The sequence below is a fragment of the Triticum urartu genome, chromosome 7A (genome assembly GCF_056163025.1).
Source record: "Triticum urartu cultivar PI428250 chromosome 7A, HENAU_Tu73, whole genome shotgun sequence".
NCBI lineage: Eukaryota > Viridiplantae > Streptophyta > Magnoliopsida > Poales > Poaceae > Triticum > Triticum urartu.
In genome coordinates this window covers 15,609,243-15,622,684 of record NC_141879.1, presented here as the reverse complement: position 1 = coordinate 15,622,684, position 13,442 = coordinate 15,609,243, and the positions used below count along the sequence as shown (strand labels likewise).

At 46.2% G+C, this 13,442-nt stretch overlaps 1 protein-coding gene across 1 annotated transcript; it reads right to left on the bottom strand.

The window, feature by feature from the left end:
* Positions 1 to 2,185: 2,185 nt before the first annotated feature.
* Positions 2,186 to 4,929, bottom strand: LOC147956972 (uncharacterized). The gene is made up of 6 exons (XM_087537335.1): positions 4,654 to 4,929; positions 4,338 to 4,436; positions 4,147 to 4,223; positions 3,415 to 3,578; positions 3,078 to 3,318; positions 2,186 to 2,991 (listed from the first exon to the last, which is right to left on the bottom strand). Exons 5-6 carry the CDS (start codon positions 3,207 to 3,209, stop codon positions 2,374 to 2,376), a joined length of 750 nt encoding a protein of 249 aa, XP_087393461.1. The 5' UTR covers positions 3,210 to 3,318; positions 3,415 to 3,578; positions 4,147 to 4,223; positions 4,338 to 4,436; positions 4,654 to 4,929; the 3' UTR covers positions 2,186 to 2,373.
* Between the last annotated feature and the right edge of the window lie 8,513 nt (positions 4,930 to 13,442).

Genomic DNA, 13,442 nt, shown 5'->3' with positions numbered 1-13,442 from the left:
TGGGACTCCCCTGCAGGGATTGAACTTTCGAAAGTCATGCCCGCGGTTATGGGCAGATGGGAATTTGTTAATGTCCGGTTGTAGATAACTTGAACCTTAACTCAATTAAAATGAATCAACCGTGTGTGTTACCGTGATGGCCTCTTCTCGGCGGAGTCCGGGAAGTGGACACGGTGTTGGAGTTATGCTTGCGCAGGTTGTTCCTTTAGTTTCTCGCTCGCGCTTTGCCTTCTCTTCTCGCTCTCCTTTGCGTATAAGTTAGCCACTATACATGCTAGTCGCTTGCTGCAGCTCCACATATACTTGCCTTATCCTTCCTATAAGCTTAAATAGTCTTGATCGCGAGGGTGCGAGATTGCTGAGTCCCTGTGGCTCACAGATACTATAACTCCAGATGCAGGTCCAGGTGATTCCGCTCCAGGTGACGCGTATGAGCTCAAGTGGGAGTTCGACGAGGACTCGCAGCGTTACTATGTGTCTTTCCCTGATGATCAGTAGTGGTGCCTTGTTGGGGGTGATAGGGACCTTTGTCGCTTGTTGGGTTTTCTTCTATTTTGGCGCCGTAGTCGGGCCATGAGTGTTTGGATGATGTATGTTATTTATGTACTTTGAAGTGACGTGGCGAGTGTAAGCCAACTATGTTATCCCTCTTCATTATTATATTACATGGGATGTTTGTGATAATTACCTGACTTGCGACATATGCCTTCAATGCGATTATACCTCTAAGTCGTGCCTCGACACGTGGGAGCTATAGTCGCATCGAGGGTGTTACAGCACCCCATAGACACACAAGTTGATCTTCGTGATCGTTCTCTTAGCCGTGTGCGGTGCCCCCCTCCACCATACTCCTCGATAATATTGTAGCGGTGCTTAGGCGAAGCCCTACGACGGTAGAACATCAAGATCGTCACCACGCCGTTGTGCTGACGGAACTCTTCCCCGACACTTTGCTGGATCGGAGTCCGGGGATCTTCATCGAGCTGAACGTGTGCTAGAACTCGGAGGTGCTGTAGTTTCGATGCTTGGATCGGTCGGATCGTGAAGACGTACGACTACATCAACCGCGTTGATATAACGCTTCCGCTTTCGGTCTACGAGGGTACGTGGACAACACTCTCCCCTCTCGTTGCTATGCATCACCATGATCTTGCGTGTGCGTAGAATTTTTTTTGAAATTACTACGTTCCCCAACAGCAACATAGCCCGAAGAGGACATGGCTTTTTTTTGTAGTCAACTGCACACAACCGGATCTGGATCGGGATAAGCGGCAGAAGCGCACGCGCTCACGCACCAGCGATGCAGAATCAAAAGAGGAGTGAGCGGCCGATCCAGAATGGATCGAGAGCCAGCCACGGGTGAGGCGGGCCAAGGGAGCAGGAGCCGTGCTCACGCACGGGCGCAGCAGAGGCCGCTCGAGGCGGCGGCCGGGCGCGCACAACAGCGGACGGGGCGGTGGCCGGGCAGGCGCAGCTGCGGCCGGGCAGGCACGGCGGCGGCCGGGCGGGCGCGGCTGCGTCCGGGCAGGCACGGCGGCGGCCAGCCGGACGGGAGCGGCGGCAGCCGGACAGGAGCGGCGGCGGCCGGGTGAGGCGGGCCTGACGGGGCGGCTTCCGGACGGATCAGCGGCTGGACGAGACAGAAGAAGGAAAAAGCCGAGCAGCGGCCGGGGAGGAGCAACAAAGTCGGGCCGAAGACGAGCAGGCTAGGAACGAGAAGCACGGAGTTGCGTCGTGCGAGAGAAAAGGGCTAGCCTAGCATCTGATACCATGTTGGATAATCAGCAACTGATCCTTTACTGAGGGCCAAAGGCCAGTACATATACAGGTGTGGCAAAGTGCAGAAAAGCCCCTTATACAATGGGGATGTACACAATGAACTATACACATCTAACAGCACTTAGCAGGTGCTTTTGATTCTTCATTTGGACTGACACGATTAAAACCAGATGTTCTTATTCACACTTTCTTTTTGGACGCAGTTCGTTTGTTTCTGACTTTTAGGCCATATATTGACTCGAGGATGCCATCGTACACATTTTCAATTGCCCCTTCACTTGGAGATATACTAGCCTAGCCCGCGCAGCGGCACGCCGCGCTCGGTGACCTCTCGCAGATGTGCAATCTATTGATGTAAAAGTGGAATAGTGCGTGCTCATTTGATGTCAAAATGACGTAAGAGATAGTAAACAAACCGAGCATACGAATATATTGAAATCTTGTAAACACAGGGATACAAACATACAAATTAAAAGTGGCACACTCTTCAGACAAACAAATTATTCAAACTACATACAGTTCGCTGCGGACAGAGAACCGTATATAAAGACACAAACACATTGCATAGATAAGCTAGAAGTAGATGCTAGTCGATTAGATCATCCTAGTATATCCTCCTGCAGGATTGGTGCCTGTGATATAATGATAAAGTGATTTTGCAAGTTCTTGCATACGTCCGACGGGAGGGTGCGCACCTGTATATGTGATAATGGGATTGTTGCTGTCTGGGCGCTGGGGATACATACGAAGTGGTAATATATCAAAGAAGCCATTGCATATCTTTGCTAAAATTATTGTCTGTCTTGCAAACTCGTTTTGTTGTGTGTTTACTTGCTGGCGGGCCATATTGAATTGCCATTGTTTTGTTTGAGCCTTCTCTCTTGCTGTAAATAACCTTTCCTTTGTGACTTCAAGAGCATAGTAATTATGATCATTGATAGAAATATTATGGTCTGCACAGATGCATTCTAAGGCCATCTGAGCTGATTTTTCCATTGCTTCATCTTCTGTATTAGCTGCTTCTCCTTCATATGTAATGGACGATTCTCTAAAGCTATCTTTCTGACGTGGTAGAGCAATTAGTACGGACGCTTGTATCATACCTTCATGAACGTACCAACAACAGGTGTACCCTTGTACTTTTAGGCCAATTGTTTCACTCACTGTTCCAAGTATTGGTCGTCTTGGAATATACACTATAAGATTCTCATCCTGCATGGAAGAGTTCGTAATGTAATAAATTGCTTACTTGTAAGGAGCAAACAGAGAGAAAAAGCTAGGTGAGGCCAAGAGCTTACCTTTAAGCAAATTAATATAATCCTTTGAAAACGGGGGCTGCATCCCACACACTGCAAAAGAGGGAAGAAATATCGAAACCGTACACAGCAACAGATAGCAAAAGTGGGAAAAAGTACGAAACAAAACTTCATAGTAAGAGAGAAGCGCCTCTCTTCGGTCCCGACCAGTAAAAGCGCATCAACGTCCGCTTACGCCGAGCACGCACCACCCAACAGTATTCCATAACAGGAGTAGGCATAACTAAAATACCAACCGCGCGTCAAAGTCGTACTTTAATCTAGGAAAAAATCGTCAGTTGCACCAACGGCAAAGTCCTACATTGGAAGATAAACTTACCAAGAGGAGTAGGACGACCGAAAGCACCAGCCGCACGTAGAGGCACCACTCTTAGACGTTCAGCACAGACGAAGGACCAACCAAATAACTATGAAGATGGAGACCCGCAGGAAAATCAGAAAGACCACTAATAGATGCATCAACCATCTGCACGCCCGAAAAACCTGCGAGAAAATATTGGACACAGCACATTATATCCCGAACGAAACTCGTATAGCTAAACAACTAAATAGAAAAAGAAACGGACACATCAGCTGGACCCAAACAGCCCATAAGGAAGCAAAAATAAAAACCAATCGAAAATGCATGTGGATATTTTTTTTGTAAGCAACAGACGTAGAGGGATAGCATTACTGAAGTGCACACGTACACTGCATGGCGCGAGTATATTCATGGGAGTGCACGCGTGCACTGTCATGGCGCGAGTATATTCATCGGGATGCCACGAGTATATTCATCGGGATGCACGCCATGCACCATGCAGCGGTGTATATTCATAGAACTGCATACATGCACTGCATGCATCGATGAATTGCCGTTCCAGTGCGTACGTGCGCTGCATGCCCCCGTGCGCGGGAGTCTCGTGCGCTAAGGCCTACACGCTAGTGTCTTCTGCATACAACGATTAGGCCAATAGTGCCACGTACAACCAGTAGGAGGTCGCAGAAGCGCGAGCCAAGAAAGACCAAAACATGTACAAAAAATAAGCAGAGAAAACAATCAAGAACTCACCAGTTCGCACAGCGGAGGGCCGCCAGCAGAAACAAAGCCATCAGACGCAGAAGAAGAACCTACAGCAACGGTCGAACCTGCAGAAAAAAAGAGAGCAAGAAGTCACCCACATTATCCAAAACAGCAGGGAGAAACACACAAAAACAATAAGAAGCACTCCCATACGTGCAGCAAGAACTTAATGCACTCACCAACAGTACAGTCAACAAGTCGCTTCCCCAACGAAATCTCCCGACGGCGAGCATCAAGATCTCCATAACAAAACTGCTCCAAGTCAGAACGTTGGCGGCCTACAAAATGAAGTAATGAAATAAGATGGCCACACAGGAACCAAACAAGTAGAAGAACAATCCAAGAGACCAAATAAGCTGACCACAGACGACCACAGAGGAAGCAAACAAGTAGAACAACCACCCAAGAAACCAAATAAGCTGACCACACAGCAAGCTAACAAATAAAAGAACAACCCAAACAGAAGCACAAGTTGAGAAGACAAAATAAACCCACCGGCCCGGCGGGAATGAAGCGGCCGGCGAGCCGCAGAGCGGAGGAGCCGCCCTGAATCGACCTCACCCAACTGACCACGCAGCCCAGCGGTTGCCGCCCCAGGACGAAGAATCCACAGAAGGAAGACGCATGCCGCCACGGCGCACACGCGCAATAACGGCGGCCCGAATCCCAGAAGGGCGACGCCGACGACGGCGTCCAGACCGAGCAGGAGCAGGAGTAACCATCGGCAAGTGAAAAAATGGCAGCAAAAGTTGGAAGAGAAGGAGCGAAGACGGGCGCAACTGAAATGGAAAACGGCCGCACCGCACAACCCATATTTATAGCAGGCAGGGAAGTGAGAGAGCACAAATTGAAACCGGCCACCGCACAGGCTGCAGAAATGACCAGAAGTGTGTACAGAAGCGGCAGCCGACAATTAAAGGTTCCAGAAAACGCGGGCGGCAGCCGACTCAACAGCGATCGACGTGATGAGAACAAAAAGGAATTGAAAAGGAGACAAAGCCAAGCAGATTCAGACAAAATAAAGAATAGAAGATGTAGCCAATCCGGTCTGCAGCGCATGCAACTAATAGAAAACTGAGAAGAATCCAAAGCATGCAACCAATGGAGGGCTGGATCATTATTTTTTTATAGTTTCCACCAGCAATTGATACGCGCACCCAGCCATGTACCTGTCTACATCCCCCACTAAAGCATGTGTTGCCCACCCATTGGTTCGAATTTGTATGATAAGAAAAATTCAAAAAAACCTGATAAACTAAACCTGGCCAGGTTTAGTATATTTAGAATTATTAGTTCATACTGTCCACTGCTCTCCAAAGGAAAACGTATGTATAACAGAGGAACAGGAAGAAGAATAGACTCTTTATTCCTTGCACCTTATAAAGGCATCTCCTGAGGCCAACGATGCCAAAGTATATGAAATGCTGCTGCATAGTAAAAAGAAAAAGGAATCATCAGTTACGGTATTTCCTTATGATTTATTATTTCAGAGAACAAGCGATCCTCTTCTGCCGAAACATTTCTCAAAGCCGCCAGGTGGTACCTGAAGCATGCCATGGGGCAGCTGAAAAGTGGTGTCCATTCATCAACTAGGTTAAGGATGCAGGAAACTGCATGTCTTCCAAGAAACCTACAATTGGGTTCGATGCAGTTTCAGTTTCTGGGTTATGTCTGTTCATATTAAGAACTCTCGTGTATTCACTTCTTCTCTGCAAAATGCACCAATAAGAAAACTATGGCGTACAAGTACAACACTGAGTATATATGTATGTCTCTGCCTGCTTCAATTGTTTGCCAGTGTGATTATTAGCTACAGTGAGCAGAGGATTGAATCCCAGTTAGCATCATACCTTATCTTGGTCTAGTGGTTTTGGTTTTTCCCTGCGTGTATATTTTTTTTCTAGTTTCTTGGATCCATAGTGGACTTCTTTATCTCTCCCTTTCCAGATAGCGTTGATGGACTAATTAACTGAGAACACAAGAGAATACAAGCATTGTTACCTGGCTGTAAGAGCTTGCACGGAGGCAGCATTCAGGAGCCCACCAGACAAGACCTTTCCTACGTGAAATGACAGCAAGGATTCAACAACGGTAATAACTACAGCAGGGAAGCTGGGAGCACTGCTCATCATACATATATTTGTATCTTGTTGCAGGCAGACACCTCTTTTCAGTTCCTTGTTCTTGACAGTCTAGCCAAAATTTGCCTAGTTTGTTTATGTTCATTTTTACCTAACGCCTTTTAAATAGCCTAGCTGCATCTGTGGTGTGTGTATGGAGTTAATCTGATGCATGTTGTTCTTAACTGGTAGTATGAAGTCTACTTACTCCTCAGCTACCGTGCCATTTACCCGTGACTGCTGAGAACAGATTATGAGTGGTAAAATCGCCCCAAAAGTTAAATTTGCTTAGATGCATGAGTTTCTGCTACTCCTTTTTTTTGTACTAGCACATATGCCCGTGTGTTGCAACGGGAAAATTTGATGTTTTGTACAAGCATAATGTTCCACAACACCGGAATCGCTATGAAAAACATGTTGCAACTTAACATTCTTCAACAAAATGAATATAAAAAATAGGATGCAATTTAGCCACGTCCATATTTTCTTTGCCGGGCATAATCTCCCACTAATTTCATTTAAGTATAATCCTTTCATTAATTACCATGACGTGCTCATCCGTTTTAATCGGGAATCAAATCCTTCATTTTCTAGTTTAGTAGCCCTATCACATTGAAGCCTACGGATCCTTCCTTTTGATTATCCTACCTTTTCACCTCAAATCCTTCCTTTAATTAGCCCCATCTATTTGAATATTCTATTTATTAAGCCCATAATCTTTCTTTTAATTATTACACGGGTTTTACCCATAATCTTTTCTTTAATTAGCCACATTCGTTTTCTATTTAAGCCCACAATCCTTCCTTTAATTAGCTCATTCGCTTAATTTATCTCGCCCTAAACATGAGGACCGCTCTCCTTTGTTTTAATGGTCTGTCGGTTGATTCCTGGGGCCGCTCATATATTTACCGGTGGGAATTTTTGTAAAAGAGCGAGGTGGGATTAAAAAACATGAAAGATGCATAGATCGTTGGTTGTTACAACATAGATCCAGATAGGTGGTCCTCTATTTAATTCTCACAATGTTGATTTATTTTGACACAATAATTTTTTACAGTCTCTATGAAAGCCCATAGAAGGCCCATCAACATACAAGTACCTGGCCCGGATATTTTTCGCGGTCTTTATGGAAGCCCATAAAAGGCCCATCAACGTACAAGTATTTGGCCTAGATGGCTTACCGTGTGATTACAAACAAAAAGAAATCAACGAAAAGGACCAAACCAAACCAAGAATACATATTCCCTTTAATAGTAGGTATAGATTGATGCATCTGTTCAACCATCAGCAGTTCACACTTTTTAAGCCTGCACAATGGGAGGAGTCGGTTGGCACCGTGGCCCATCTTGGATTACCATGTCTCTGAACATTGCAATTTCGCAAACTTTTGAGCATCTCTGCCATACTTTTCATTTGCTGGAACACCTTTTTGTCTGGTTGGCCATCATCAAGAGCAGGTAGCGCCTCTGTGGTAGAAGTTCCTTTGAGAATTGAGAGAAGAAATGACATGTTTTCTTTTAGAGAAAATAATTGACTACAGCAGACTAATTACAGTCCAACCCAATCAAGTCCAAGAGAGTTTTGAACTAAACATAGATTTTAGTATGCCCTTTAGAATTACAAACAGTGGGGAAATGATGGAAAAAAGAAAACAACGAGAGCTGAATCTATTTTCTCGATTTCCCCTGCATATTTAAGTTCATTGCTCTGTTTCTACTTTTGCGCGATCTCTTCTTCTTTTCTTGTCCTTGCTGTTACCTCAACCACGGCTGGGTCCATTTCAAAGATGGCTCAAAAGTCCATCCTCTTTTTTCCATTCAAGGTGACTAACAAACAGTTTTGAAGATACCCACTGTTGTACACCATAGTTTTCTGATTGGGGCAGCATACAGGTGAAGAAGTCAAATACACCAGACTTAATATATACAGAGATAGCCAGAGTTTTGTTGGCGGACATGCGATTTTGTGAAACTGCATCGTTAATGCGGTTGAATGGCACTTTCAGAAAACTAAAACTTTGCTTTTATGATCTGCATTGGATCAGTGCAGTTTGTAACAAGTGACCAACACCTGGAACTGTTTTATATCCATAAAGAGATATTTGCCACAGTGAGAAGATGATTCAGTTCCAGCTAGTATCAATCTTGGCCTAGTGCTTTTGGTTATGTCCTACCTGTGTAGTAGTTTTTTTCATCTCCTTGTTTGAATCCAAAGTGGAATCCTCTAGAAAAGACCTTCCCTGCATGAAATGGCAGAAAAGATTCACAACAGTAATAGCTACAGAATGGAAGCTGGGAGCACTGCTCATCGTATATATGTCAAACTTGTTGCAGGCAGTAACAAAAAAGGCAGGAAAGCAGACGGATACCTCTTTTCTGGGCCTGGGAAGAGCATTGCACACTCCAGGTGCCACCCGACCGCCTTGAGAAGTAATATTGCGACAGAAGAAGATCGTTTGTTCTCTGAAAAAATAATCTTTTTGGACTCTGCAGCAGACTTCCAGATACTTCGGCACGGTTAACCTCAAGAGATGTCTTAGGAGGAGTACGGAATCTCTCCGCAGAAAAAAGGAGAAGTAAGGAATCTGTCTGACATGTTTATGTGGTCTAAATAAAGCTGAGCTGGGAGTTTTCTCATGTTCATTGTTATTTAGTTGTCTCTAGACAGTGTAGCCAAATTTGCCTCCCCTGTATTGTATTTTGCACTGTAAACCTGATCATCTCAGAAATTCACTAGCAGAGGATTTTTGTGGATGCAGACGACATATTTGGCCGAACGAATGTAGCATGTAAATGGTGAACCGATGCCAAGTTGATGCTACTAAAACATGCAAAGTGCAACTTTTTAGTGGTTCATATTTAGTGCTGACAATCTTCAACGAGCGTGGTTGGCCTGACAGCTGCGTCCACTGCCAATTGACCCAGTGTATCGTGGAATCATGTGCGTGCATTAACAGCAGCTGACTTGCCTGTCCCATCAGGCTTCTGAAGACTGGCGGCTACAGGCAAGGAAGAGGGCTCCAAAAAGAAAAACCATCTTCTTCAGTTTTTTTCAGGTGTAGTTTTGTTAGGTGGATCTGATCTGTACCTCGGCTCCCTCTGCTGATTTTCTTCTTTTAACCTTGTCTCCCCGTCTTCAGCTGCCGTACTGATTTGGTTCATGGCAAAGAGTCCCACCCAGTAGAGGTAACTATGGGGTATCTCGATAGCTATATGAAATATTTTGCAGCAGCTCAAAGATATACTGTCGAGGATGTGTTATTAAAGGGGAAGATGCCTGCTCCGGAGGTTCGGATGCCAACTGTGGTGGTTCGCTAATCCTATTCACAAGTTCACGTATCTTGTCATTCCATCAGCATAACTGAATGACTGTCTGCCGGCCGACCTACTCTGTGCTGCAATGAAGCACCAATCCCAGTATGGAGAACAACATTCTTTCTGCTGCTCTGAAAATGAACAAAAAAACACAAATGAAGGACCACTCCCAGTCTGGAGAACAACGTTCTTGTTGCTGCTCTGAAAATGAACACAATATTCTGCGCCCCTGCCGCAGTGGATTGTTGCGCTGGTTGTGGATTCCCTGTTCTGAATCGAAGCAAATGCACCACACACACATGATCTATGCAGCACCCCCCTTCGGCCTAATCGTCTCTAACCTAAACTCTCCCGACAAGCCCTTCCGCCCTACAATCGCCGCAGAGTCATCCTCCCCCCCGCGGCATACATACCCCTAATTTTGTACCGAAACCTAGCATTTCAGCTCGATTTTGGGGCAGGTGTGAAAAATACCTGAGCGCAGTGCCTCAGTCGATGCTCTCAATCGCCGCCATGCACACCTCCACTTCCCATTGTCGCCATGGCTTTGCCGTTCTGGATGCTCGCCGCCGCATTGCCTCTCGCATCAGCTGGATCTGACGCCTCTGCTTTGATGTAGGTAAGCGTGAGAGACCGCATGGTTGGGATGCGGTTGAGCCAACGACACGGTCCCGATAGACACGTGAGAGACGCTAGCGCCACACGATCAAACTTGATCGGACAGCTCACTGGGTGGTTTGCGCTAGCCAGAAATCAGTCGGTCTAAGTGAAAGTTTTCCTTTCTTTATTTGCCTAGAAAGGAAGAATCATGTTTGAAAAAAGGTAAATTCTGAAAGTTGTGACTCCTTTACAAACATACCATTTTTATGTTTGTATATGTACGACTCTATGCAATCCAAGCATCCCCGTTTCCTCTTCCTCTTGTCTAGTCTAGAAAAGAGGGGGTCCAGCGGCCGTGCAGTTGTTCCCCATTGTCCTTCGAGAAGGGAAGCGCCGCCGGTCACATCCCCGTTAGCCGCCGGCGCCAGTCCCCGCCGTAAACCAAACGAAGGTACTTTTTCCCACACACCATAGCAGGAGCATCATCACCGGGTTGATTTGTTGAGGAACGTTACAGAAAACAAAAAAATTTCTACGGTTTCACCAAGATCTATCTATGAGTTCATCTAGCAACGAGTCATCGGATGCATCTACATACCTTTGTAGATCGCGAGCGGAAGCGTTCAAAGAACGGGGATGAAGTAGTCGAACACGACGTGATCCAAATCACCGATGACCTAGTGCCGAACGGACGGCACCTCCGCGTTCAACACACGTACGGGACGGGAGACGTCTCCTCCTTCTTGATCCAGCAAGGGGGAAGGAGAGGTTGATGATGATCCAGCAACACGACGGCGTGGTGGTGGATGCAGGGCGTCACAGTAGCAGGGCTTCGCCTATACTACGAGAGAGAGACGTAACGGGGAGAGAGGGAGGCACCAAAGGCTGTGGTCTCAAGTCCCTCCTCTCCCCCAATATATATAGGAGGGTCAAGGGGGGTGCGCCAGCCTAGGAGATCCAATCTCCTAGGGGCGGCGGCCAAGGGGAGGTTTCCCTCCCCCCCAAGGCACCTAGGGGTGCCTTCCACTAGTAGGACTCCTCCCCTATGGAAACCCTAGGCGCATGGGCCTATAGGGGCTGGTGCCCTTGGCCCATATAGGCCAAGGCGCACCCCCTATAGCCTATGTGGCCCCCCGGGGCAGGTGGCCCCACCCTGTGGGCCCCCGGGACCCCTCCGGTGGTCCCGGTACAATACCGATGACCCCGAAACTTGTCCCGATGGCCGAAACAGCACTTCCTATATATAATTCTTTACCTCCGGACCATTCCGGAACTCCTCGTGACGTCCGGGATCTCATCCGGGACTCCGAACAACATTCGGGTTACTGCATATACATATCTTCACAACCCTAGCGTCACCGAACCTTAAGTGTGTAGACCCTACGGGTTCGGGAGACATGCAGACATGACCGAGGCGACTCTCCGGTCAATAACCAACAGCGGGATCTGGATACCCATGTTGGCTCCCACATGCTCCACGATGATTTCATCGGATGAACCACGATGTCGAGGATTCAATCAACCCCGTATGCAATTCCCTTTGTCAATCGGTATGTTACTTGCCCGAGATTCGATCGTCGGTATCCCAATACCTCGTTCAATCTCGTTACCGGTAAGTCACTTTACTCGTACCGTAATGCATGATCCTGTGACCAGACACTTGGTCACTTTGAGCTCATTATGATGATGCATTACCGAGTGGGCCCAGTGATACCTCTCCGTCATACGGAGTGACAAATCCCAGTCTCGATCCGTGTCAACCCAACAGACACTTTCGGAGATACCTGTAGTGCACTTTTATAGTCACCCAGTTACGTTGTGACGTTTGGTACACCCAAAGCACTCTTACGGTATCCGGGAGTTACACGATCTCATGGTCAAAGGAAAAGATACTTGACATTGGAAAAACTCTAGCAAACGAACTACACGATCTTGCGCTATGCTTAGGATTGGGTCTTGTCCATCACATCATTCTCCTAATGATGTGATCTCGTTATCAATGACATCTAATGTCCATAGCCAGGAAACCATGACTATCTATTGATCAACGAGCTAGTCAACTAGAGGCTTACTAGGAACATATTATGGTCTATGTATTCACACGTGTATTACGATTTCCGGATAATACAGTTATAGCATGAATAAAGACAATTATCATGAACAAAGAAATATAATAATAATACTTTTATTATTGCCTCTAGGGCATATTTCCAACAGTCTCCCACTTGCACTAGAGTCAATAATCTAGTTACATTGTGATGAATCGAACACCCATGGAATTTTGGTGTTGATCATGTTTTGCCCTAGGGAGAGGTTTAGTCAATGGATCTGCTATATTCAGGTCCGTATGTACTTTACAAATATCTATGTCTCCATCTTGAACATTTTCACGAATGGAGTTGAAACGACGCTTGATGTGCCTTGTCTTCTTGTGAAACCTGGGCTCCTTGGCAAGTGCAATAGCTCCAGTGTTATCACAGAAGAGTTTGATTGGCCCCGACGCATTGGGTATGACTCCTAGGTCGGTGATGAACTCTTTCACCCATATTGCTTCATGTGCTGCCTCCGAGGCTGCCATGTACTCCGCTTCACATGTAGATCCCTCCACGATGCTCTGCTTGCAGCTACACCAGCTCACTGCTCCACCATTCAACATATACACGTATCCGGTTTGTGACTTAGAGTCATCCAGATCTGTGTCGAAGCTAGCGTCGACGTAACCCTTTACGACGAGCTCTTCGTCACCTCCATAAACGAGAAACATTTCCTTAGTCCTTTTCAGGTACTTCAGGATATTCTTGACCGCTGTCCAGTGTTCCTTGCTGGGATTACTTTGGTACCTTCCTACCAAACTTACGGCAAGATTTACATCAGGTCTGGTGCACAACATGGCATACATAATAGAACCTATGGCTGAGGCATAGGGGATGACTCTCATCTCTTCTATCTCTTCTGCCGTGGTCGGACATTGAGCTGAGCTCAATCTCATACCTTGTAAAACAGGCAAGAATCCTTTCTTGGACTGATCCATTTTGAACTTCTTCAAAATCTTATCAAGGTATGTGCTTTGTGAAAGACCTATGAGGCGTCTCGATCTATCCCTATAGATCTTGATGCCTAATATATAAGCAGCTTCTCCAAGGTCCTTCATTGAAAAACTCTTATTCAAGTAGGCCTTGATGCTGTCCAAGAGTTCTATATCATTTCCCATCAAAAGTATGTCATCTACATATAGTATGAGAAATGCTAT